The 27,061-nt window shown below is 46.3% G+C and overlaps 1 protein-coding gene across 3 annotated transcripts; it reads right to left on the reverse strand.

Annotated features, from left to right (window-relative positions):
• Positions 1-371: 371 nt before the first annotated feature.
• Positions 372-27,061, reverse strand: CREBRF (CREB3 regulatory factor). Of its 3 annotated transcripts, XR_005258507.1 has the most exons (10): positions 26,912-27,061; positions 17,538-17,715; positions 16,489-16,614; positions 14,540-15,623; positions 10,279-10,473; positions 8,407-8,596; positions 7,868-7,941; positions 7,366-7,488; positions 2,318-6,295; positions 372-1,845 (listed from the first exon to the last, which is right to left on the reverse strand). XR_005258507.1 is itself a non-coding variant. In XM_038149829.1 (9 exons), the coding sequence occupies exons 2-9, from the start codon at positions 17,544-17,546 to the stop codon at positions 6,180-6,182; spliced, it is 1,917 nt and encodes a 638-aa protein (XP_038005757.1). In that variant the 5' UTR covers positions 17,547-17,715; positions 26,912-27,061; the 3' UTR covers positions 708-6,179. The 3 variants fall into 3 exon arrangements, 2 of the variants coding, with proteins under 2 accessions (XP_038005757.1, XP_038005758.1); XM_038149829.1 differs by having other exon boundaries at positions 708-6,295; XM_038149830.1 differs by having other exon boundaries at positions 708-6,295; positions 17,538-17,712; positions 26,912-27,038.

Consider the following 27,061-nt stretch of genomic DNA (forward strand, 5'->3'; position numbering starts at 1 on the left):
CCTCGGGCTCCTGGCCAGGGCTGACACTGGTCAGGAGCAGGGTGGGGGAACACGGGGTCACTTCTGCACCCCAAAATGAGAAGCAGGCGATGCCCTTTGCTTTTCTCACAAACTCACCCCTGGTGCTGTGTCCTCCCCGCTGCCCTCAGACCATTTCCACAGGAGCTGCAGGGAACAGCTTCTCCAGGCACCAACGCAGCTTCTCCAGATGGTCCCACACCGACCCAGCAGTGCTGCGAGCATGAGGAAGGAAAAACCAGATGCTTCCTTACCTAGCTGCCATCCCTTCCAAAGGAAAGTTCCTGGAAATAGCAGGAATGGAATGAATACCATTCACTATCATTCCACACACACAGCGACTCGAGACAATATTTCCTCCACAATTTTTATTTTAAATTACAAAGGATGTTGCATACATTGATGAATTTGTATCTGAATAGAAGTGCTAGGGATCAAGGGTGACAGAGTAAACAAAGTCAATAGTTTAATTGTGCCTTTTTTAAAAAAAAAATAAAACTGCACAACTATTAACCAACATTTAACATTGCAACTCTTAACAGATCATGCTTTGAACAAGGTAAATTTATTTTCTAACAGAGACAAGACTTTCAGTAAGTTTTTCTGAGCTCCAGTTGGAAGTTGATTATAGAATATCAAGGACAGCATTACAATCATGACCCCAAGCATAGGCAGAACAGGATGCCATGTTTTGTTTAAAATGCCTTTTCTTTTTTTTTTTTTTTTTTTTGCATCTGCATGTGCCATCAGCCTTAAGAGTTCACCCAACCACAAATACTGAGCAAGAAGTTTTCCTTGGATATATAACACTCCAGGAAGATAGGTGATTCCAATCAGAATGTATGAATATCCATCATTATAAGAGAGATTAAAATTAAGTTTTTGTACTAGGTTCTGTTTCCTAATCAGAAGATTTTGATAGGGTGGGATGTGCTTTTTCCAACACCAGAAAAGCCAATCCAGAAGTTTTCCTTACAGTCACGCAAATTTGACTTTAAATATACCCAACTAAAATTACTTTAAACTCCAGAAAAACTCTGAACAATGATGTTATCTAGAAAGTCTGGAATTTTGTTTTGGTATTTTTTTTTTTAATGGGGGAAAACAAAAGATGCAAGAGTGGCTTAAAAGAGCTCTGGTTCCACTTTTAGCTTGTTAGAAAGAATAAATTCCGAGTCAGTATTTGCTCCCATGGAAGTTCATGGATGTCTAAGAGGCTGAGGATTATACTGAGAGTGCAAAGACACCTTCTCGAAGCACTGGAGGGAAAACATGGCATATTGTGAAACGCAAGTTGTAGAAAGACAGAGATTTTTGTTTGCTGCAAAGAAGATACAGCCTGAAAGTGCCATCTTTGATTAACGACGCTGAAGAATCCCAATTTACATTGGGAGATATTCAAGAGTGGTGTTTTCTCAACAGACTAATGCCCTTAATACAGTTACAAGAAGGATCAGTCACTGAGGCAGCAACTGTTTGAAATGTACTTCACACGATCCCTGGGGTAAACAAAATAAACCTCAGCTGTGTGCAAGGCTGTGTCAACAAGCCAAGACCACATCTAGCAGCACACTCCACTAGGCGATTCCAACTGAAGCCTCCAACCTCAAAAGAAAATCAAATCATGCTTAGATGCACTCTTGAAACTCGGGTCTCAAGGCCAAGTACAGATCCTGACATTCACGGTCCAGAACTGGGTTGTGCCTCAGCAGAATTTCAGGAAGACGAGCAAGCACGTTTGAGGAACAGAACTGCATTTGCTATTTCTGCTGGAGGCAGCTTGGATACAACCCTTGGAAATTCTCCTGATAAAACCTTTTAGAGCTTCTTTAAAAAAAAAAAAAGAGCTATGTTTAAATGATTTATGGAAAAGCACATCCAGTCATTATAGCTGTGAATAAGCTGTTTCATTAATAAAGGCAAATATTAGATAAATATTGGGGGGTATCTTTTAAAAATAAATTTTAAGCTGACACCACTACATTTCCAAAGTGTCTGTTTGCTTTTAGGTTAGTTAAAAGACCTTTCATCCATTTTAGGTTGGTTTTTTTGTTTGTTTGCTATTTTTTTTAAAAACCCCAACTTTTCCCTGGCCCTCTTAGTATGGAAAAAAGAGTCAACCTATAAATTAGGAACTGAACACAGCTGAGCCTGACTCTCACATCAGCTTTACAGCAATACAACTTTATTAAATCACAATGATTTCAACTGGTATGATAAGAAAATCCAGCCCATCCACACGTAAACATAGCTTTAGTAGTTAAGTCTCTCTCATCCCAAAAAAACAAAACGTACTCACCAAGTATCAGTAAATGTGTTCAATAAACCATAAAAGGAAGCGTTAGCAAAAGGGGTTTTGGGTTTAAAAACACCCTTCAGGAGCACCCCCACGTTTTGCAAGGCCATTCAAAAACTGGTCTTCCACAGAAATACAAAAGGACTACAGAGAGGAACTGCAATCAGCCCTGTCCGCACGCGCTCCGGCACGCTCCCACCAGCTCCGATTCCACCTCAGAAGCTTCGACGAGTTCAGAGGGAATGAAAAACACTTAGTTCTAGATGTACAAGTAAGGCACAATATAAAGCCACATCATCATCTGTCATGAAGGGAGGGGAAGGACGAGGGTCATACATGGTACAGCAGAACAAGCAGCCCATCGATTCCAAGTGTGGCACCTACGCTCAGACTGACGAGATCTCGACAAGAGCAGTTATGACAGCATGCTTTTAATATGGAAACAAATCCTAGAGAATCCAGTGTATCAGAAAAAGGAAGAGCTTTCTGGTTGTATTAAATCAAAAAAAATAGATCATTGTTTTTGGATATAGGATTAAAAGTGAATATTCACAATGCCTACACTCAAAAACAAACAAAAAAATTAAACCCAGGACTTCGTTAAGATCCACATACTATGTATGAACACTGAAAATCTTTAGAAAATGGTCTTCTCTAAAGATCACCCCAAAACGCATGCCACAATTGCCAAAAAACAGAACATGTACATTTGTTGGTTTTTATACCCTTATAAGATTTTTGTTTGTGATAAGTATACACTAAATGTATATATTTTAATGACACTAGAGGAAGCAGATTGTTACTGGCATTAAAGTACAACCATTTCTAGACGGTTTAAATGCCACAGAGTCCCCTGGTTAAAATGTAAAGCTGCACAGCTTGCCTATGTCACCTTTATGATAAAGTTAAACCAGCAAAAGGTCTTCTCTTTACTCTACATTTTACTGCCAGGTTTTATTTATCTCAAGTATCGCTGCAGCATTCTGACCAGCCCAGAGTTAGCAGCAAGTGGCAGGAATCATATAAAACGCGGTTTCTTTTTTGTTTTTTTTTTGCTTTTTCCTCTTTTTTTTTTTTAAACAAAGTGCTTTTCTAAGATATACATACATATAAATAGTTACAAAATAAAGTGTCAACATTAAAAAGCTCAACTATTTCAAAGCTTTAACTTAAAATAATACATAGGAAACACTGAAATGCGAGGGTATGGAACTCACTACAGATTCAAAGTCTACTTTGAAATGCGAGACCAAAATCATAGTCTGGTTTTCAGACAAAAATAAAAAGCTATAAAGTTGTGTGTTGCCCAGGATTCCCAGGCAGTAAAAAAAGGTGGGGGGGCTTTTAAATACCTTGTCAGTTGAATTTGTCCCAGAAGTTTCTACCTGATTTCAAACTGCTCTCTCTCAATGCTCAGATGCTGCCTCGCCTGCAGGGTTTGGCTGGAGCACAGGGACAAGCTCTGTGTGCCACCCTGCTCAGGCACAGCCTGCACCTCACAGGACACATTCTCTGTCGGGGTTTTCGGGGCCCTGGGCAGCTCCACAAGAACAAGAGGAATACACCAGACCCACCGTGGAAAGCAGCAGCCAACTCTCACCTCACCTGAACAACACCAACACCACCACAAACGCCTCAAAGGAAAACACCCACATTCCACTCCGATTTTGCAAGCCTTAAGTGGATTTACAAAGTTTTGCCTAAATTGCCCTGGGTATTTGCTCAGTCTCTTGTAGGAAAGACTTTCTGTACAGCTCAGTAGTGGTATTTTGGCCTCCTCCTCCCTTTTGAGTCTTCCAAAACATTTAGGTACAAAGGAAGCTGTGAGTGTGGCAGGGCCACCACTTTCAGCGGCCACTCCTCCTGCACTGTTACCGACTCAGGCTTTTTTCTCTTCTAGTACAAGCTTGGATACAAAAATAATCTACTCATAAACAAAAAGGAATCACAGTACAAACAAACTCAGACAAACCAGAAACGAAGTGGAGAAGTTCCCCAAAGGGAGTGGGGAGAAAGCCTTCATGGACTTTTGCATTTTTTTTTTTTCAGCAGCTACATTTGAAAATATTTGGTATTTCTATTTTCAGTAAACAGTGTTTTGTCATCTTTAAATAGGGAGAGAAAGAACAGGGAGGAAAAGGAGGGGGGGGGGTCCATGAAACCAGAGAATGATCTTGCCTTGAGATAAAGGACTTTCTCATCAAAGGCTAAAGCTTTTATCTGTACGTTAACACTGACTACAAAGCCAACTCTTATTAGCAGAAGAGCAAATAAGAACTTTGTGTTAATATTCTTCAATCATAGAAACTACTGAATTAACAAGAATAAGTCACATATAAGTCTGAAGAAGCTAGTTTCGAAATACCTGTACAAAAATATAAAAGTCTATAAATTTTTTTTTTGTTTTGTTTGAAGCCTGTGTTGATCCTTGGAAACATCACATGCATAATAATACATCAACTGGAAAAGTGGCAACTAAGGAATTAGATATTTGTAGCTCTTTTTTTTTTCCTCTTTACATATATACACGTTACAATAAAAATAATTTTATTTTGGTTGTTTGGTGGAAGTATACTACAACAAGCTAAATACTTTTTTTTTTTTAAATTCTCAAAGTCGAAAACTATTTTACCAATAGCTTACTAAAATCCAAATATATTAAAATCTCCTACAGTAAGTGCAGAGAAAAAAGATTTAAAGACTCCAAGACGGCCACCAACTTATCTACCATGGAAGCGAACTACAAGAACAGCAAAATAATATTGTTATGTATGAATGCTCCTTCTGTAGATAATTGGACCCAAACAAAAAAATTCACAGTTCAGTAAGATCCCTAACCCTGACCTTTAATTTTTTTTCTTTTTTTCTTTTGTTTTTACATTCAGTACAGTATCATATAAGCTGTGCAAAACTTTACTTAGACTGGCAGTTCGCCATATCAGTTGCATTTGTCTTTGGTACAAAAATAAACAATCGCATTAATGTGCAAGTATTTGTTTTCTTCCGGCCAAAGTACCGAAATTGAGTTTTCTAGAGCCATCTTTTATACAATACATAGACTCTGTGGCATATATCTACATTTTCAACATATTCCTATATACATTCAAAAATTTTTTAAGAGCTGGAACAAATACATTAAAACCTAAAATCTCACCATCTATACAGCTCGGTTTTGCCCCTCAGGGTTTTCTTCATACAAAACTTTACCAGCTTATACTGATAGCTCTCCCCACAAAATACAAGGCACAAAGAATATACTTTTTTTTTCTCTTGCTTGCACAAACATTTAAATACTCTATTAAGCTCAGAAAATTAAAAGTCTTATATGGCACACTAGCTCTACTGCTGCGTGTGCTATGTACAAGTTAATGGTTGCAAAGAAAGCTTACTGTTTTTTTAAGAACAAGGAAAAAAAATCCAATTATTTAAAAATAAAATTAAAAAAAGAACAAAAAACTCCCTACATCGACAGCTTCACCAAAAAAATGCTTCCTCTTACTTCACTTGGACCATAAACCTGTCACAATGTCTGGCAAATGCTAAAATATTTTCTCTAGCCAACCCACGGTTTTGCTTCTAAAACAAAAGTGATATATTCTGGTCCTAGATCATTTGAAAGAGAACTCTCATTTCTGCCCTTGAGCTTGAAGCAGCTTTGAAACTATCCGGTTTATGGTCCAAAAATGCTCCGCAGCATTTTCTACCACGCCGTGATTTGTTTTCCTACACTGTTACTTGAAACCAATGGAACCTACAGGTGAGTGTTTACAGAATGCTAAGCTGACATGCAGACCAGAACGCCATTTACAGCGAGGAACTCGGCAGCACAGGCACAACCTGCCCCACGAGCAGCTCCAGCCCTGTCCTACACCTTGGCCATGGGTATCCGCAGCCCCACGAGGCCGCCCGTGGGGTCTCCCTCTGCTGTCTTCTCCAGCACCTGGTTCACAAACTCCGACGTCTGTCCAGCTACAGGAAGTCCTGAAAGGGAGGGAAGAGAAGCTGTTCTCAGGTCACTGCTCATGGCACGTTCCTGCTGATGCCTCAGGTTTGGCTTTTCTGTTTTCAGACTCTGTGCTGCTTCAGTGTGTGGGGCTGGCTTCACATCAGGGGATGCTGAGCTCTCTGCACAGAGCAGGGAGACAAAACAATTCCTGCTCCAGCTGGGCACCAAGGACAAATGATCCAAAGCTCAGCCCAGGAGCACAAACAGCGTGGGCTGGAGAGAGGAAAACAAGCAGGGTGGGAGTGCCTGGGCTAAAGCTGGAACGGGACAATGAACTGCAAGGTGCAAATGGAGCAGAGCTGAGCCAAGGCAGAGACCCCGGGAGCGCTCGTGCATTTTGGGACCATTTGGGTTCCTCTTGGGTGCAGCCCTGGCTGGGCTCTTGTGCTGCCCAAGGTGGATCCATGGAGGAGATCCTTTGAATAAATCCCTGCTTTATTCTTTAGCTCTGCCCAGCCTCTGTTCCGGGTCAGCCTTCACGAGGCATCACTACAGGGGACCAAAGCCAGGGGACACTTTTTTGGGACAACTGGAATCAGGAAAGGGCTCATTTGTTCCTCTAGATCAGAAATTCTATGCAATCAAATAGAGCAAGCCCAGAGGAGGCACCAGAATGATCAGAGAGCTGAGAGGAAAGGCTGGGACAACTGGGGTTGTTCAGCCTGGAGAGGAGAAGCTTTGGAGTGACCTCATTGTGGCCTCCCAGTGCCTGAGTAAGACAAGATGGAGAGAGACTCTTTACAAGAGCCTGGAGGGACAGGACCCAGGGAATGGCTCCCACTGCCAGAGAGCAGGGTTAGATGGGATATTGGGAAGGAACTGCTCCCTGTGAGGGTGGGCAGGCCCTGGCACAGGGTGCCCAGAGGAGCTGTGGCTGCTCCTGGATCGCTGGAAGCGTCCAAGGCCAGGTTGGACATTGGGGCCTGGAGCCACGTGGGATAGTGGAAGGTGTCTCTGGTGGAATGGGATGAGCTTTGGGGCTCCTCAGGGCATTGATGATTCTGTATCTTCATACCCAGGTAAATACACAGAGTTCACTGCTCACCAAGAGTGTCTTTAATAAGTATGTTCAACTTTTGTTCCATGTTGATTCCTCTGTCATCTTTAGGTACCTGCACCCGATTAACTATTTCTTGTTTAATGGAGTTGATGACAAAGAGTAAATTATCTGCAAAGAAAAAAAAAGGATTAGCTTTACATCACATTCCCCTGGAAGGGATTCACAGTTACCCACACAGCTATCTGTGTCAAAGGTGTCACATCACACTCACTGTAAAATTAAATGTAATAGTTTACATCAAATATTACCAATATTAAAAAAAAATATTTACAGAACATGCATATATTTATATAATTTACACCTGCAAAGTAGCTCAACATTGCAGGTAACCCAAGTTACATTCATTTCATGCAATGAGCTGGTTTTGTACCAGCAGAATTGCTGGGTTTGTACCAACTCTTTTCTCTATGAGCCAGGTTACATCACGGTGCAAAACACAGACTTGTCCAAACAAAAGGAAAATTAAGATGCAAAGAGTTGTATTTACCATATTCCGTGTTGAGACCCCAGAGTTTAACTTTATTGGCTTCATACTGGGCTTTCTTTTTTAGTCTACAAGCCCTATGGCAAGAAGAGGGGAAGAATTAGAGCACTACCAGAAACTCCAGAGCAGTAAGAGCCACATGAACTCATCAACCAACCCTCCCAGAGCTGTGATGCACAAACGCATCCATCCTCACTCACCTGCACTGAAAACGCTCTGCTACCTGCATCTGCTCACATCTGACACTTGTGGAACTTGCCACTGTGCCAGCTGTTTGCCCCACAGCTAAGGAGGCCAATTCCAGTGGAAACACATCCTTATCTAGGGGACAGACAGCCCACAGCTCCCAAGGTGCCAGCTGCTCTGCTTTCTGATAAACTGGAAATTCCCCTGTGATAAACTGGCCACTCCCATTTGATAAACTGCAGCTCCCATTGCTCCACACGGAGCAGGATTTCTTCAGGCAAAAATGATTTAGATCTTTATAATTTACTTGTGGCAATCCAAATTTTCTCATCCCTGCAGCTTTACCCAATGCGTACCTGGAAGCCAGCTTGTTCTTTTCTTTCCTTGACCTGGGTCTGGCAGTTAAGGGAAGTTCACTGACGGGTGTCAGGTCACTGATCACCTTGTTCAGCTTCCTCAGCTCGTTACCAATCTGGAGGAGTTTTCTGGGGTTGGGAGTCAGGTCTTCTACATCAGTCCTCCGTGACTTCTTTGCTGCGTATTTTCCTGTTTTAAATATGCAGAAAAATGGGTAGGGAAGTGACATAATACATACCCAAACCTGTGAGAAAACACTCTAAACCAGGCATTTTTGGGTGCAGTTTAAGTTCCTTTGTGCACTGCAGAAGAATGGGCCGGAATCAGGTGATCCCCGTGGCCTCTCACAATAGAAAGAGCATTTCCACACAAAGAGCTTGGCACAATTCACATTCTATCCAGATCAGATAAGAGCAAATACTGCTGGCAAGGCCACTGGATGTGACAGAGAGCATACACACAACTCTGCTGAAAAATGTATGTCACAAGTTCAAGCCCTGTTGTTTTGGTGCAGCTGTAAACTTGTTAACTCACGTGCAGCCAAAATATCCTCCTGCACACTCTGGTGGATTAAACTCCTAAATAATCTTATTGCCAAAGTCCTGTACTAAAAAAGAGTGCTGAGGCTTGGTGCTGAAAAAAATCTTCAGCAATGCTGAGATGAAATGATGCACATAAATGCCAGTTAACCCTTTTTATTATATGTATCTGAAGCTATTTAAGGCCTGGTTTTGCACTTGATTAAAGGTCAAGTGGCCAAGTATCTGGTAGGTTTGAGTCCTCAGAGCATGTTTGGTTATTCGGTGTTGGGTAACAAATATAAAATAATGGAATCACAGGATGGTTTGGGTTGGAAGGGACCTTAAACTCATCTTTTTCTCCCCCTTGCCACAGGCAAGGACACCTTCCACTAGACCAGGTTGCTCAGAGCCCCATCACGAGAAAGAGCAGTGATAGGGACTTTAGGTACTGGTATTTCACTACAGAATAAAGAAGCTTTTAAAAACTAAGGACATTCAAAGAAAAAAATGTTTTCTTCCTGAATAAATCTACAGGTAACAGCAACAACAACAACAAAAAATCTTATGATTTAAGAGAAGGCCAATTGCCATGTCAGAGGCAGTAATTTTCAACTCTAAGGGAACATTAACCTTACAACCAGGGAAGTTGGTTGAAATTGCTCCTTCAAAGCCAAAATCAAATGGAGCAGCCTAAAAGAGGCTCCTGTGAGAAGAAAACAAAAATACCCTTAAGGGTGGTTTGTTTTGGGTGATGTTAATCATGTCTGTGGTGCAGTAATTGCTCACTGGGAATAAATCAGTTATTAGAGCAACTGGTTTAAGTTTCTAAGAGGGCATCTTAAGGAAATAGTTCATTCCCAGAGGAGTAACTGCTTCACTGTGCTGCATTCACAGGGGGAAAACAAGGAGGGAGGAGCAGAGAGAGACAGTTGTGCCTTAGTGCTTGTCCTCAGCTCATACCAGTCCCTGAACTTGGCACCCCAGAGCCCTCCCAGCCTCCTGCTAACACAGGCAGCACTGACAGGAACAGCCACGAGCAGCAAACATCAGTCAAGGCCCCATCCAATATTTACAGTATCACACTGAGAAAGCTTTGAACTCTCGGGGTTTTCCCTGAGAGCTCTTGGAAATCACAATTCTCAATTCATCCACACTCCTCTGGAAGAAACCACACTGAAAGTCCCTACTGTGTGCTCACTGTGCCTTGCCTGGGCACTGCAGAGTAACAGACTGACACCGCTTGAACCTTCACGGCCAAAACTTCTCAGCACTCGCAAGGAGGGGAATTTGGCTGCTGATGGTGTCACAGGGAGAAGACAGTCACTTGTGACCAGAAGGAGCATTTCTTACCATGGTGGAGCCCGTTCTTCTGGTACATGTTGCTGGGCAGGGTGTCCCTGTCCCACTCGGATGGCCTCAGCATCCTCTCCTGCTGGGACGGGGTCAGCTGCTCGCTGTACTCCCAGAAGTATCTCCGCTTGCCTCTTTTCCGAGAGGATATTGCAGTCATTTCTTTCAAATCCTCCACAGAATCGTTTTCATACCCTAAAAGGAGGCAGGGGGTTGTTGACATACTGGTGACAGAATTGTTTGTAGCCCTTTAGCAGCAGACTGAGGATTCAAGTTGAGAGCAAAACCACAGCCAGCTCTGTTTTGCATTATCTCACACTTGGTTTCCAGCATCAACTGCTCTTGGGTACTTGCCTTAAATCCAGGACAGACACTGAGCCACTGATGGGGCTTCATTAGTTGAAAAAACCAAAATTATTTATGCATTTAAAGGAACCTTTATGTTCTCTGACCCCCTAAGCTGTAGTTCCCCACAGTCCCAGCAGTGCCAAGTACAGACAGCAGATGTTGGACCATGTTCACCCATCCTGACAATTTTCTCCATGAATTGGCAGGAACACAATCCTAACTCACCTCCACATTTGACAAAAAGCATGGAAAGAGAAGCAGATTAAATAAAGATGGATTAGCAAAAGACAATAAAGAAAAAAATTATTCAATTATAGAACACTGTGAGTTGGAAGAGGCCCAGAGGATTGAGTCCAAAGACCTGCAGGGAATAAATCCAAGCACTGATCCCTCCTAGGCTGGAGAAAGGGGCTCTGTTACCAGGACAGTGACCAAAGGACCATCTAAGCTGGAGGGATCTGGACCCACTGTTCAACCTCTTCCTCCTCTTTAGTGGGATGAGAAGGAATGACCCTCAATAAAGCTGTACAGTATTGTAGAAGTGAATTATGATGCCTTGATATAATGAATTGCTCATGAAGGACAAGGAAATTGTAATGCCACTGCTCACATCACAGAAGTATTTTACCTTAAACCCAAACCACAGGTTTTCAAACCCCAGATATGCTTTAGAAAATAAAGATCATTTATACTAAGGTTTAAAAAAAATCTCAAACCACTGCATGACCTTTTGTGCTAAAATGCTAAATATTAGTTTACATTTACTCAAAAAGGAGCATTTGTAAACATCACATACTGTGATGGAGCTAAAGGAAAAGCCACCCATGCATGGACTGCAGGCTTAGCCAGCCTTGACCCCATATGCTTCAGCTCTGCTTCATCTTCCAGCAGCACAAAGAACACTTTCTTCCTTTTAAAACAGTCCATTCAATTAGTCTGTTTGCACTTGAAAAACCAGTTGAAAGAGGAAAAACAAACTTTCTTGCTTTGGTCTGTCTCTCACATCATAACCCAAAGCACAAACAGGAGTCAGGTATGCAGAAGGATGAAATCCACCCTGAAGTTCTTTTTCTCATCATTTCATCAACTCATTTACTTGGGTTCTCTGGTCTATTGGAAAGGCAGGATTTTAAAGGCAAACCAAACAATGAATCATGCTTTATAAAACATTTGTGCTGTATAGCCAAAGCTATTGACAATTTACATTAAATACAGTTTCAAATACCATAAATATTTGTAACTGTAGTTCCATTTTACTCAAATGCTGTTTGACATAAATATCAAAATACACTCAAAAAGCCCACTGACTTCCCACCTAAAAAAAGAGCTTTGTAACTCATTATACAGAAATATATAAATTGAGCCCATCTTCATAATAACACAGAATTAATCCAACCAATAAAAACAAATCTCTGCAAGAGCTGAAGCGTACAAATGTACAACAAGGTTAAAATCAGGACTTCCTGTTTGCTTATTCAAACTGCAATTAAGTTAGCAACTTCAATTACATTGACTTAATACATCCTGCCCTGCAAGCCCAGCGCTGACCTGCTGCCACTCTAGAGTTACAGAAAAGAACCCAGAGCAGTGTCCTAAGCTAACACACAAACTTGCTCAGCTGCTCTGCACTGCATTTATTCCTCCCCTCAGCACAGATCACACAGCAGGGCAGGCTTCTAACAATCTGAAAGGGTTCTTGCATTTAACTCTGAAGCGCTTCACAACCCCCTCCCAGAAGTTCTCCTTCACATCCCTCGCTGTGGTTTTGGGTTTAAATTCACCAGGGTTAAATGAAGCAGAACAGAGAGCAGGGTGCACGTGACTCCTGCATCTCAGCAGGTGAAACCCAAAAATAGCCCCACTGAAAGCAGCCCAGAGAACTCCTGCTCTGCAGCCCTTCCCCACCGAGGCTTCTGGCAAATCCTTCCCAGGGCTCTTCCCCCAGCTGATGGTCCAGGTGCTCAGGCTGACCTAGTGCAGCTTTTTAAAACAATCTCTGTGTCTCCATGAGCACTTTTTCACTCATTTCTTCTCCAGTGCTACTGCCAGCTGAATAAATTGCTGCATTTCCCATTTCCGGAACCTCCTGACTACTTCATGGCAGGAACAGTCATTTAAAAGTCTCTCTACTAAATGAGATATGAAAAATATACTCAGTAAAAGCAAAACCACCATGTTTAAATGCTAGAAAAGCTCTGGGCTGGTAATTCCCATAATAAACTACCTTTGCAGGAGACCAAAATTGCTCAATCTGTGTCGTGGTGATAATAAAAACACTGTTGTCCAAACCTGCCTGAGAGCCAGTCACATTTTTAGCTATTTTTCCTTCACTATATCTAAATATTTCCTCAGATAACACTTAAAGAAAGCATTTCATTCACTCTAAAAGCATATATGAAGAATAACCAAAAGCAAATTATGTAGAAAAAAACCATTAGAGGGTCAGCAATAACTAGAATATTTTTGTCCTTTCAGTAAATTACATCCTCATTCAAAATACCACCTGGTTTTGCTTTCAGACCCGTGGAAGGTTTAATTTTCCTGTGCCTATTTTTAGATACTTTACCCATCGTATTTACCTTTAGAGGTAAAAGAGCAACACAAAATACAAAAGTGGCATGATTAGAATAGCTGGAGACGTTATTTTCTAAAACAGGCAAAATAGATGATAACATTTTTAATATCACCACATTTGAGGTGAATGGTTTTGGGCTTCATTCATGGAAGGGTTTGGCAAGCTTGGATAAGCCCAGCTCCTCAGCTACTGCTGCAGAATGTGGATTGCTGGTCAATAAAACCATTAATTAATTAATTCCACCCACAGCATTTAACACAACCCCTCTTTTTCAGGGATCCCAAGCTCCCAGTGCAACACATCCCCCACGGGCTGCAGAGCTGGAACAGCTGCTCAGGGCCCCAGAAAGCAGAGGGAGTTCACTCCAGAAGGGAGGAAAAGGCTGCAAAATGTTAATAAAAATGTGTTGTGTGCATGTGAAAGTAGCATAAAGGGCAGAATGCTTAACGAGTTTAATGCCAGCACAGGAAATCTAATTAGAAAATAATTTCATCTGAGAGTTCATTATGACAAACACTGACAAGCTTTAGGGAAGCTGCTGCTCTCAACAAGGAAAAATTTCAGCTGCTTTATCCCCCTGAAGTTACAAATTGCCAAATGGCTGAATGCTTTAATTCTTATTCTCTACTACAGGGCATTTATAAGATGTGAATATTGTAATACTTTCTGAAATGAAATTAATACTTGGGTGCAATCCTGTGAAGATTTTATTTCTATACAATGTTACTGTTCTGCTACATTTGAGGTGAAGGTGAGTTCTTATTCCTGCTCTTAGAGCTCCATTTTTAAAGGCAGGAGAGAGGAATTCAGTACTCTCTGAAGCCCCACTAAGTGTTACTGCTGAAACCACCTAGAAATTATTCTATTAATTTCAGTCATTCTTTGCATTCTGTGGAAAAACTGTACCTGAAAGTAGGACTTCAGTAATTATGAAATCATTTCACTCAGGATGTGATTTCATCCTGACAGACCCAACTCTGGATGAAGTCACAGCTGCAAGAAGTGCTAGAAAGCTCTGCACATCCTACCAGAGAGCTACAAGAAAAAAGAAGGCCACACTTGCAGGCAGCTGCTCTAACCTCAGGCTACAGCTGGGCTTCCTGTATTCTCTATTATTTTTGTCGCACGACCACAGTTTGTGCAGTTTTTCATGAAACAGGGCAACAGAGACTTCGTAAACTTTGAATAAATTGCATTTTGCAAAGCACTTCGAGGAGAGTTCACAACTTAACATCAGTGCTGCTCATCTGTAACTACCAGGAGCTCAAAAGCTTTCCTTCCCACTCAGAGGGCAAAGCCAGCAACCCCCACGTCACCAAAGCTCGGCCACGCTGGTACCTGGTTCTGAGAAGGTATCGCTGATGTCGTCGTCCTTATCGTCCTCGTAATCCTCCTCCTCATCATCGTTCTCAGACAGCTCGTGCTCACTGCCGAATCCTTCATCGTGGTCCTCATCTTCAATATCATCCTCATCCTCCTCCTCCTCCTCGGGCTCTGCTTTGGCCGACTGCTCACCCAAAGTGTCTGTTACAAAAAGAGAGTAATTGTGCTCTTCTTTCTTCTGCGAGGAGTCCGACACGGACGCGCTGGCGGAAAGGCTGCTCTCCCCCACAGCCAGCCCCGGGCTCTCCTGGGGAGGGCTGAGGAGCAGCTCTTGAGTCTCTTTAAAAGGCAAACCAGGGGTTGTGCTGTGACCGTGGGGGGACTCGAGTCCTTTTCTCTCCTGTCTCTTTGCTACAGCCCCGCAGTAGCAGGTGTTTTCCTTGGCTGCGTCGGCGTGCGCCTGGCTCAGCACGGGCCTGCTCTGCGGCAAGGGGTTGATCTTTACTTTTGCTTTTTTAACATAGTCTTTACATTCAACGTGAACGTTCACCTTTTCGCTGCCGTACGCGTTGCTCTTGGCCATGATCTGGGTACTGGAAGCAGGCTGGCTGCCAGGCTTGCTGGCCTTCTGGGCACAGTCCGACAGCGCGGCCTCGGCCTGCACGTTCTTGGAGGAACAGACCGGCGCCGCCGCTCTGCTCGCCATCTTTTTGCCAGGTAACAAAGGATTTAAAGGGTTTTGTTTTACACTAAAGAGCAAATCAGGGTAATAGAGGGAATCTGAGACAGGCTGGGAGTCCTCGCTGTTCAGCTGAGCCAGTGTGGGTGTTTTGCTTATCACCTCTTCGTCTTGGTATGGGCTTGAAAAGTCATCGAGGCCCAGGTAATCCACCTCTTTTGTTCCCCAGATGTCACAGCTGGTTAATTTAGTGTACTTAGTTAGGTCTTCACAGTAGGTATCCCACTGCTCCCACTTGGAGGTGAAAGCAGCTTCTTTGTCCAGGATGTCTGTAAAAGACTCCAAGTTCTCAAGGTCTTTGCAGTCCTCCATGAAAAGCAAGTTGTCCCTGGAGCTTTGCTGATAGTCCATTTCTCTGTCCTGGGCACAGTAAGGTAAGTTAAAAGTTAATACAAAAAAAGCATCCATCATCTCTTTCCTCTCCTTAACCTGGTAAGGAGAGCTCAATTCTGGTAAAGTATGAGAGAGTGGTGACCTAGGAAGAGACCTCAACTTTCAACTAAAAGCTTCTTTTGAGGTCAGAATGAAGTTCAGCTCCTGTGCTTCAGCAACAGGTCTTTCTGAAGACACTGCTCTTCCTATAGCACTGTATTTTCCTGCTACTGCAAATCCATCTGCTCATCAGGAACTAAACCAGTGCCAATATCCATGGATTTAAAATATGAAAGACATGACAGGCACCTCTATAATCTAGGTCAATCTTTGCTGTGTGCTTCACAGAACACACTTGAGTTTAGCAGTTCCTGGAAAACCTCATTCTAACACGACCATTTAGTGACCACGAGTGACCTTTCTCCTTTGATGTGGGGAGAAAATGAAAAAGGGAATGCTCATACAAGTAGCTTGTGAGTCAACTTGTACTTCCCTTCCCCCTGCATTCACGGCTTGGGTGAAGCAGAGCATAGCAGGGGGAAATCCTTCCCTGGGAGGGTGGGCAGCCTGGCACAGGGTGCCCAGAGAAGCTGGGACTGCACCTGGATCCCTGGAAGAGCCCAAGGCCAGGTTGGATGGGGCTTGGAGCACTAGGGGAAGGGGGATTTGAGCCTGCTTGAAGAAGTGCCTGCTGAGGAAGCATCACACTTGCCGGGCAAGCAGTCCAGCTCTTCCCTAATCAGCAGCCAGCAATAATAAATAAATACATTTCCAGCATTCTTGAACCAACACCCCTTTATTCCTACAGGAACTGGTGAGGAGAAGAAATTCTGGGCACACACAGGTGACCTACCAGTTCATACATGAAGTCTGGATCCGAGCTGCTCGCCAGGAGATCCGTGCTCATCAGGGTCTGCTCTGAAAACAGGTGGCTCCGAAAGGCATCCCCAAAAGGAGGGTCCATTCCACTCACACTGGGCTACAACACAGCAGGCAGACATTTCAAACACAGAATGAAAAGGCACATTTTCATCTTCAACATCACAACGAGGATCACCCTTCCTCCTAGCCTCAGAAGTCACCACAGATAAGCACATCATTCCCCAGAGCCAGAGAACGCTGCAGGAGCAGCTGACAAGATGCAGGAGCAATCAAAGGACACATTTCTATCCACCACAGAGCTGCAAGAGCATTCACTGCTCCTTCATTCTTCCCTGCTGCTTTGAAAGTCTTATGTTAGCCAAGTTTTGGAATAGGTTGGTATTTGTAGAAGATGAGGGCCAGTACTGGCAAGATCTGGGAGTCTCTCTATCAAAATACAAATCCTTCTCTCTCAAAATACAAATTATCTTGTACTAAAGCAGTGTTGACTGTGTTTAGAGCCACGAGAACTCATAAAAATTCCATATAAAACGGTAAGGAAAGCAAAATTTATGACAACTAAATCTAGATTGTTACCTCTCTCTCAAGAAAGAAGTGAAATTTGGCAAAAAAAGCATTATGCAGGATGACTGGGCATGCAGGGAATGGGCAGCAAGGCCTTCTGCTACATTTAATCCCAGACCTCAATTTCTCTTCTAGACGCTGTCACCCTGAGGGCTGGGAAGGCAGAGGCACTGTGCTGCTGAAAGTCATTGAGTGTGCTGAGGGTGAATCACTGCAGCAATAAAAGGCTGTTCTGCTCTCCAGGCATCCTCCCTCACCCAGACACAATGTGGCTGAAGCTTGAACAAGCACAGGAGCAAGAGCAGCACCACAGCTTCTACCACAGACACTACAGGGACCCTACTAAATGCACATCTTTAATCTCCTACACATCTTCCCTCCTAGTGCTGGTCAGATTTGTTCTTAAACACAGGCAAAAATTATTTACAGAAGCGAATAAAATCCTACCAGACTTACCTGAGGCATTTCCAAGCCCAGATTCCCCAAATCCAATTCCAAACTTCTTGTTTTATTCACTTGTAGATTCCTTTCCAGCTTTACTTCAGTCTCAGGGAGTTTACACTATCCATGCAATGAAATTTTTCCTTAGGATAACTTCAGTTCACCCTGATGGAGCTTTTCTATTTGTTGACTTCTGTGCAGAATAAACACAGCAAACCCCCAAGGAGGTGAGTAATCCTTCACCAACGAGGTGAAAGCTTAAAAAACAGTCAAAGGCAAGAATTTACCCTGAAATTTGATTTTTTTTTCCCTCATGCTGGAATATATAGAAATTTTCTTCCCCTGCCATCTTTCACTGAATGAAAAGCCACAGATGCTACAGAACAGAGCTGCTGCAAAACCATTTTTGGCCAAGTTACATTTTGTTGCCTTTTTTCCTCTCTGCTGAGACCAGCAGCTCTACAGACACACCTGAAGAGAAAACCCTGCCAAATTGGGAACAATAATCAGCACACTGCTGGGTATCCAGGAGAGACACAACCTCTATGACTAACGTAACACAGCCAATAAACTCTAAAAATGTCTCAGGCAAAAGTCTCAAAATACCAATTTCAAAACAGGCAGAAAAGCTGTTTCAGTGGTATCTCCTCCTTTTCTTCAGGGATGAATCCATCCAGCATCAGATAAGATGACATCAATCACTCACACAGCAACATCTAGTGGTAGAGGATCACAGGAACCATCCAGCAGCAGAGCAGAAGAGACAGATTTCCCCAAGAGAACAAATTAAAAACTGCCAAATCCACAGCTGTCTAATGAAATATCTTTTCTATTCATTCAAGTAAGGCATATGTTGAAATTGGAGCGATTTATTTACGGGTAGTTTTACCAGTTTAGGAGTTTCTACAGACCAGCTCTACTTCAGATGTTTGTCTAATGATTCTTGTGAGCTTGACCCAGCATTTTGAACGGTGCAAGGAAAACCCTCCCTCAGCATTGCTCCTCAGTCAGACTTTGGTGCAATCTGCTCAGGCTGTGTTTATTCTCCTCTTTTCAAAAACAAATAGTAAACTCTAAGTGTTCTCCCACAGCTCAGAACCCTCCCCCAGCAGCACATGACAGCCTCCCCGTGATTATTCCCACTTTCAGATGGTATCTCAGCTAGTTTGTCCTCTTTAGCATATGGACTATCAGACTGTGGTAAAAACAGACACTATGCAAAGAAGTCTTTACTTTTCAAAACAGCCTGCTTTGCAAAGAGCAGCTGGAATAGAAAGAACAACAGCTCCAGGTCCAGTTACACAGGAGCTCTCAGCTGAACCCTCGCTGCCCCTGCCACAGAGCCCTGTGGTGAACGAGCCAGTTCCTTGGGAGAAAAGCTCCTTTCTGCTCCACAACCTCCAGGGAACCCTTTACTTATTTAAAAGTGACATTAAAAGTGAAGTCTGTGCCTCAGCAAGCCCCAGCTCCCTTCACCCAGCAAAGGCCACACCACAGCAGGATGGTCCTTCCCAGGTGGGGACGTGGCAGGAAGGACTGAGTCACTTCTCAGCCTCACCTGGGCCAGGAGAAGGGGTCTGTTCTTCACAACAAACACAGGGATGCTCTCAGACACACGGAGAGAGGCAAGGTTATGATTCTAAATACCTGAACACTTTCTTTGCATGCAGATTGATGCCTTTTTCATCAGCACATCAGATGAATGCTTCCTCATCACCACCAAACCACCTCCTGCATTCACAAGGACATCACCAGAGTTCTCCATGACACAAAGGGCACAGAAAGGAAACATTTGCTGCTTCTTCACTGGCCATTCTTTGTTGTGTTTTTTGTCAGAACATGGGCCTCAAGCTGCTCCACACAGCCAGCAAAGGGGGAGAAACTTCATCTCTACTGTCACTGATTTCAGTACCTACCAACCAACACTTCCAGGGGCCAGCTTTCAGATCACCTCCAAATCCTCAAAGCAAACATTCAAGGCTCAGAATACTTTGACCATCTCCAAGACTGGAGTGATAAACTTCTTGCACTATTTAAGAATGCCAGTGCATGTCCTCTCAGGTCAAAGCAGTGTATCAGCTAACCCAATTATTCCCATAATTCTCTTTATATTTAATTATTGACATTTTATAATATTAATATTTAAATGGGACTTGAATCCCAGCAGCACCTAGTCAACCATTCCACAATGTAGGATTTTTCTTAGTAGCTTTGTGGAGGTGGAAAACACAGTGAGGCCATGAAAAGAAAGACATTGCCTCAGGGAGCTGCACAATCCAGATATCCTTCACGCTCCCAAAAAGCAGCCCTGCTTCCAACTGCCTTCCAAGTTTCCCAGAAAGATCAAGGTCACCATTAAAAGCCTCCTGCTGTTTACACCTAACTAGCAGAGCTTCCTCATGAACTGGTAAATAAAGATGTATGGCACAAGTCAATGACACATATGGGAGCACAGGTGTCAAATCAGAAGTTGCTGTGAAGGAAAGTAATTTGTAGACTGCAGTTCAAGTCCCATTCTTCCAGAATTTATCATTAGTGGCACTTTCAGCCCAAGACTGAGTTAGGAAAGAATAGTCCAGCTGTTGTGTTATCCATAATGAATGCAGTTCTGAATGAACTGAAAGAGCTGTGGCAGAGCTCAAGTAAGCAGCACGAAGAATTACTGAAGACAAATATAGCAGGAATTTCTACTTCAGGACAATTTCCATTAATGCCTTCCATCAGCCCTTCCCAAATGCAGACACAGGTGGAATACAGAGCCCGAACAGCGGGCAGGGTGCCTGCTCCTCTGGCAACAAACAGCCTGCAAGGAAATCAGATTAAAGTGATTAAGGAGCCAGGCCTGGAGCTGGTTCTGTGTCTGCAGAGTCACATCAGTGCCCAGCTCTGCTCCTGGGAGGAGGCTCCTGCCTTCACTGGGGCCTGAGGAAGGGCAGGACACCTGAGGGGAGCCTGCAACACACATGGAGAGGGACTCTGCAAGGGATGGGGTGACAGGACAAGGGGAATGGCTTCAAACTGCCAGAGAGCAGGGTTAGATGGGAGATTGGGAAGGAATTCCTCCCTGTGAGGGTGGGGAGGCCCTGGCACAGGGTGCCCAGAGATGCTGTGGCTGCCCCATCCATGAAAGTGATCCAGGCTGGGCTGGATGGGGCTTGGAGCAAGCTGGGACAGTGGAAGGTGTCCCATGGCAAGGGGTTAAAATGAAATAATCTTTAAGGTCCCATCCAGGCCAAACCATTCCATGATTCTGTGATCTTGGGAACAACTGTGTTCCTCCAACATTTAAGAATCTGGGCTACTGATGGAGGCATGCACATGTACATTGGTTAAAATCCCATCAGTCATCAACAAGGAACCAAAGCCCGTTCTGTGGAGTAACACCTAATTAATCTAATGACAAATCCTAAATAAAAACAATCCCCTGTATTTAATATCTACTTTCTGAAGAGGAGCAGTGGTTCCAGGATGCCCAGGAAGCCTGAATTCCCCACAGGGGAGCAGCAGGTGCATTACCTGGGATTACTGGTGTAACCCAGCCCACAGCAGGAGCCTAACTCCAAACATGCAGCACTTAGGACACACAGTGCAGCTCCTGTGCATGCGGGCCACTAAAACACCCTCCTGCCACAAAACAGCACCTCCAAAGAAGCCCCAAGAAGAGAAAACCCAAAAATTCAGCTTTTAGCTTAGCACCTCTGAGAGTCTTCCTCGGTCACCTGCGTGAATCATCTGTACCACGGCTGTAACTAAAGCTGCTATTTCTGGCCCAGCTCAGCTGTGTATTTTGCACCACTGGAAAGGCACACGCAGCGTGGCTGTGCTGTTTTGCTGGCTGCACAGTGCTCATTATCCCAGCAGCTAAATGCCTGCTGTAAGTGCATTACAGGAACAATTACACTTTCACGACGGTGACTGCATCACACAGCACAGCTCGTCAAAGTCACAGTTTTGATGCAGGTATAAAAAACCATGAGAGCCTGCAAGCACTAAACCTAAAAGCTCAGGCTGAAACATTCACGGCCAGCTCTGAATTTCAGAGAAAGCACGGAAACTACCCCGTGTGCTTGGGAAGAACCATCACGTACCGTGCACTGTTTGTGGTATCTGGATATTTTATGAAACACTGGAGGTGGAGATGCAAGAAGTTCTCCTGCACGTCTCTTAAAAACATTTTTTTCCTTCCACAGTCTGTGCCAACTTGTTTTGTGTTGCAGAACACCCTCTGCTCAGGGCAGTCTTCAAGCTGAGAACATGCAGACTGCCTGGGGAGGAGAGTCCATCCCTGGGGTGTCAGGCAGCATCTGGAAATGGCACCCCAGGCTCTGGTGTGGGTGACAAGGTGGCAATCATTCACAGGTCAGGCTCAATGGCTTTGGAGGACTTCTCCAACCTCAATCAATGTTTATGTTTCTTACTTTTGTTTCTGAACAATGTTCCTGGTTTTTTTCTTTCTACATGATTCCTCAGTGATTATCTAGACTTAAAAACATTCTTTTATTTTTCTCCCCCACAACAAAGACATTAAGTTTATTAGTACTATTATTATTATTTCATAGCAGTGAGCAAAGACACTCTTTTAAAATGTCTTCCTGTATTTCCACCCACTGCAGTCTCATTCCTGGACTCACAAAAGCAGCCAAGTCCCCCTCGTTGATGAAGGATTGCTGGTGACGGATTTCTATTAAAATGCCACCACAAGCATCTAAGGCATTATGCTCTTTGCTGTTTGGTCCTGGAGAGAAAACAACACCTGCTTAAAACCCCCAGACCTGAGTCTGATGGAGCATTGCCACTTGAAAGAACTAAAGATACTCAGATTGTTTCACTTCTTCTAAGCCTCTTCCCTTCAGGAGAGGGAAACTGTTACTTCACTGTCTCTGTTCCTGTTCCTCCACTGGCCATCCCTTCCCCCTCCAGTGGTATTTTTCCAATCCTACTCACCCACAGCAGCCAGAGTTCAAGACCTGGAAGCGACAGCTCCAAAGAGAAGCTCTGGTCTGCAATCACACAATCAGCACCCCAGGCAGCAGAGCCCCCAGCAGAGCACAGAACTCACGGAGCCCCCGTGCCAACGCCAGTTCCAGCTCTGGGGGGGCCCAGCTGTCAGCAAACAGGCAGATCCCAGGATCTGATGGAATCATGGAGTCTGTTTGGGCTGGAAAGGAGATAAAGGTCATCTGCCATGGCAGGGACACCTTCCACTGTCCCAGGTGGCTCCCAGCCCTGTCCAGCTTGGCCTGGAACACTTTCAGGGATCCAGGGGCAGCCCCAGCTGCTCTGGGTACCCTGTGCCCACCCTGCCAGGGAAGGGTTTCCTCCCAGTATCCCATCTAACCCTGCTCTGTCAGTTGAAGCCATTTCCCCTTGTCCTGTCCCTTGTCAAGTCTCTCTCCATCTGTCCTGTAGGTTCCCTTCAGGCACTGCGAGGCCACAATTGTGTCACCCCAAAGCTTCTCCTGTCCAGGTGAACAATCCCAGCTCTCCCAGCCTTTCCTGCCATCCTGGTGCCTCCTCTGGGCTCTCTCCAGCAGCCCCAGCTCCTTGCTGGGCTGGGCAGCTCTGCAGGTGGGGTCTCAGCTGAGGGGGCACAATCCCAGCCCCTGCTGCTGCCCCCTGGGATCAGCCCAGGCCGTGGGGGGCTCCTGGGGCCAAGGCAGGTCCAGCTCTTGGCCAGCAGCACCCCCAGACCCTTCTCCAGGGCTGCTCCATCTGTGCATCCCCAGCCCGTGTTTGTATCCCAGCCTGCACTGATGCCATCAGGCAAGAGGCAGAAGCAAAAACAAAAGTGATGACTTTTTATACTAACAAACATTCTGCATCCACGTGTTTTATAACAAATATGCCCAGATTAATATATTCCTACTAGAAACACTTTTCTGTATGTTCTGGAACAAAGACTGAGATTTTATTCTTATTTTAGTGCCAAGAGTGGGATGTGCAGCATGTTAAACTTATTAGAACTCTATTAACAGACTGAAATTAATTTTTAAAAATGGTTAAATTTAAAACAGTCGTAGTATAAACCTTATTAAAATAACACTGCAGAGTTAGGACAGTTGTTTGCATGAGAATTAGTAGTAAAACTAACATTTAAGGTTTTTTTTTAGCTCTAGTTTTCCCCTGAATCAGAGTGGGGTTGAAAGCAAAGGCAAAAAACAAAAGCCAAATTAAACAAGGATTCAGCTTCCAATCTCCAGTAATATTCTACATCCTGACAGGACGGCTGCTCCTACATTTTTTTCTGACAGTCTTTCAGACTAAGAGAAAAATTATTTCTGTAGTTTCCAGGAAAAAACAAAAAGCAACACAAGTCTTATGATGAAGGGAACGGTACAGTCTGGTCTACTCTTCATACTGTGAAATTACAATTGTTGTACTCTTGTTAGAAACGAGGCATCTGTACCAAATACTTCAAAGCCAGCAGAAAATTCAAAAAATGCATCAGCCAAAATTGTCCGAAAAGTAAAAAACCCTGTGGCTTGAGAGTTTAAAACCAGAAGGATTAAAAAAAATCAGGTATATTTTTATAGGCAGGTCTTAAATTTACAATTTTAACAAAACTTTTGGTTTGACTTTCATGCCAGTGCAGACTCTCGAGCACTTCTTATGCAGTGCCAAATCTCCTGACCAAGGTTTGCTGTTAAACATCCAGCTGAACTCCCCAAACCGCAGGGCACAGACCTGCAGCCCACGGGCGTGTAAACCCTGGGCTCCCTTACTCATCCCATCAGTCGATCAGGGGGACAAAAGCTTCTGGTTCTCCCCAATGAATTCCTGCTAATGCTGACTTCAGTCTCTGTCCTTCACAGGCTGTTTGCCTCTCTCATCATTTAAAAACCACCTGGGGAGGATGCTCAGGGGGCTGCTGCCTCTGCTGCAGATTGCTCTTCTCAGGGAACGCTTCCATCAATTCAGGATAATTCCTTCTCGGCTCAGGTGGACTGCTGGCTGTGCACATGCCTGAGGTCTCTGAGCTACTGTGATTTGTGCATTTCAAAAGGAATCTCACCGAGATTATTTTGGCAGGAAAGGTTTCTTGCAGAAGGATCACACCCAGAGCAGCTGGGGCTGCCCCTGGATCCATGGCAGTGCCCAAGGCCGGGCTGGATGGGGCTGGGAGCACCTGGGACAGTGGAAGGTGTCCCTGCCATGGCAGGGGGTTGAAATTAAATAATCCTTAAGGTCCCTTCCAACATAAACCATTCTGGGATTCTATGATTTATTTTCCACAGAAACTCTGACATCTCATTTAAACAGCCAACTACAGAAACCGACCACGTTTCTAAAGCACCTGCATCTGCCTCTCTGTAATTTTTACTATGAAAACACATTTAATAATAATAATTAGCCTTCCCCACAAGGATGCTCAGAAGCAACCTTAGAGGCGTTTTAAACACAATCTTTAAAACGTTTAGAGTGTATAAAAGACAACAGGAGTATCTGATTCTATTCTGTTATGAAGAGCCTGATTTCAACAAGTTACCCCTGGAGTGGCAGCCACAGAAAGATCACGATCGCTTTAAGTGAGAATCGCACATTTGGGCTGGCAGCGCCGAGCGCTCCGAGCTCAGCCTGTTGCACGGGGAAGCCTGAACAAACACCGAACAAACACCGAGTGTCTGACAGCGAGTGCGGCAGCGGAATTACCCCGGACACCGGATCCCTCCGGCCCAGAAATGCCGTGGGCTGCCAGGGGCGAGGGAGGCACGGCAGCGATGCCGCGGGTGGGGAATGACGCCCAGGGCGGGGACCCTGGGGACAAAGGTGAATAATAAATAATAAAGACTGGCTTTGAGCCCTCGGGGGCACAAGGGGCTTTAATCAAGGTGTTCCCGGCTAGGAACCGGTGCGAGCTCACGGCAGACACGGAGAGGTGTCCGACACCCGTGTGGGGACACGCTGGGAGCCGCGGGCGGCTCCTGAGGCGGCCCGGGGAACCGGCGGGTGCTTTATAACCCAAACCTGCGGGGACGGGACCGCGGCGCGTCCTGCCCTGAGCGCGGGGAACGGGACCCCCTGAGCGCGGGCACCGCCCCGGGCCGGTCCCGACGCCTAGGCGGGACAGCCCCCCCGAGGCAAAGCGCTGCGGAGGGACGGGCGGAGCGGGTGACCCCCGCGGCCTCGGCCCCGCGCGGAGCCCGCGTCCCCCCGGCGTCCCCCGGCCCGGCCCTGACCCACTAACACACCTCCGGCCAACATGGCCGCCCCGCCGCCCAGCGCAGCCTACCCCGGCCGCCGCCGCCCCGCCCTCCGCGCCCGCTCATTGGCCGGCTGCCCCGCCGCGCGCGCTCCCATTGGCCGCCGCGCCCGCCGCTCACCCGCCCAGCGGCCCTTTCAAGCTAGGGTGAGGCGACATGTAAACAAACCCCCTCCCGCCGCCCCGGCCGCGGCCCCGCGACCCCCGAGCCGCGCCCGCCGCTCCGGGGACCCGCCCGGCCGCCCCCGGCCCCGCCGCGCCGGACACACCGCCCGGGGAGCCGCGTCCCGCGGGGGGCGGCCCCCGCCCGGCGACCCCCGCCAGGGCTGCGGGCAGCCGGAGCGCAGCCGCGCCGCCCGGGAGAAGCGCCTTCCCGGGGCCGCGGCTCGCAGCGAACAGCCGTCCCGCCGCTCCGGCGTTACATAAACGCCGCGCCGGAGCCGGGACGGTCCCGTCCTGCCCTGCCCCGCACTCGCAGAGCGGTGACCCCTCTCTGCCAGCTCTGCTCCGCAGCGGGGCCGCCCGTCGGGCACCAACACAGCCGGGCACGGAGACCCCGCACGGCCACGGGTCACCCCCGGCCATCCCGGGCATTCAAACAGGTCGCAAACGGAGGAGGCGACTACGAGCCCGAAAGGCAGGAGGGCAGGAGCTGCCGAAGCCTTCCCTCCCTTCCCGGGCAGCCCTTCTGCCCGCACGCCCAGAGCGGCCGGGCTCCCCCGGCAGGACGGCGCTTTCCTCTCCCGGGCGCTCGCTGCCAGACTCGCTTTCCTTGTAAAGGCACGGGCCGCTCCCGCCGGGCGGAGGCTGGAGGGGACAACGCCGACAACTCTCCGCTCAGCCCGCGCTCCGTCCCCGCAGCCCCTCCTCACCATCCCCAGCCCTGCCCCGGGCCCCAGAGCCCCGCTCCGGGAGCGGACACCCCCCGCGCACCGCTGCTCTCCCGGGGCCCCGGCAGCCACACCCCCCCGGCGGGCGAGCGGAGCGGAGGGGCCGCTGGCACCATCCCCGTCCCGCTGCCCCCGGCAGCCGGGCAGACACCTCCGTCCCGCTCTCCCTCCCTCCCTGCAGCCCCCTGCCCGGCGGCACCGCCTCCTCCCACCGGACCACCCGGGCCCCCCGACCCCCGGCGCCCTCGGTGCCGCGCAGCCCCCCGGAGCCCCGCGGCCGCCCCGAGCCCCCGACTCACGGCGCTCAGCGGGGGCCGCAGCCCCGCGCGGCCCGGCCCGGCCCCTCCATGCGGCCCCGGGTTTGTTTGTTTATGTCCCTTCCTGACGGGTTCCCGGAAATCGCGTGACTCGACCCTCACGTGGCCCGAGGGGGCGGGCGCGCGCGGGGG

This window comes from Motacilla alba, chromosome 13 (assembly GCF_015832195.1).
Source record: "Motacilla alba alba isolate MOTALB_02 chromosome 13, Motacilla_alba_V1.0_pri, whole genome shotgun sequence".
NCBI classification, from domain to species: Eukaryota; Metazoa; Chordata; class Aves; order Passeriformes; family Motacillidae; genus Motacilla; species Motacilla alba.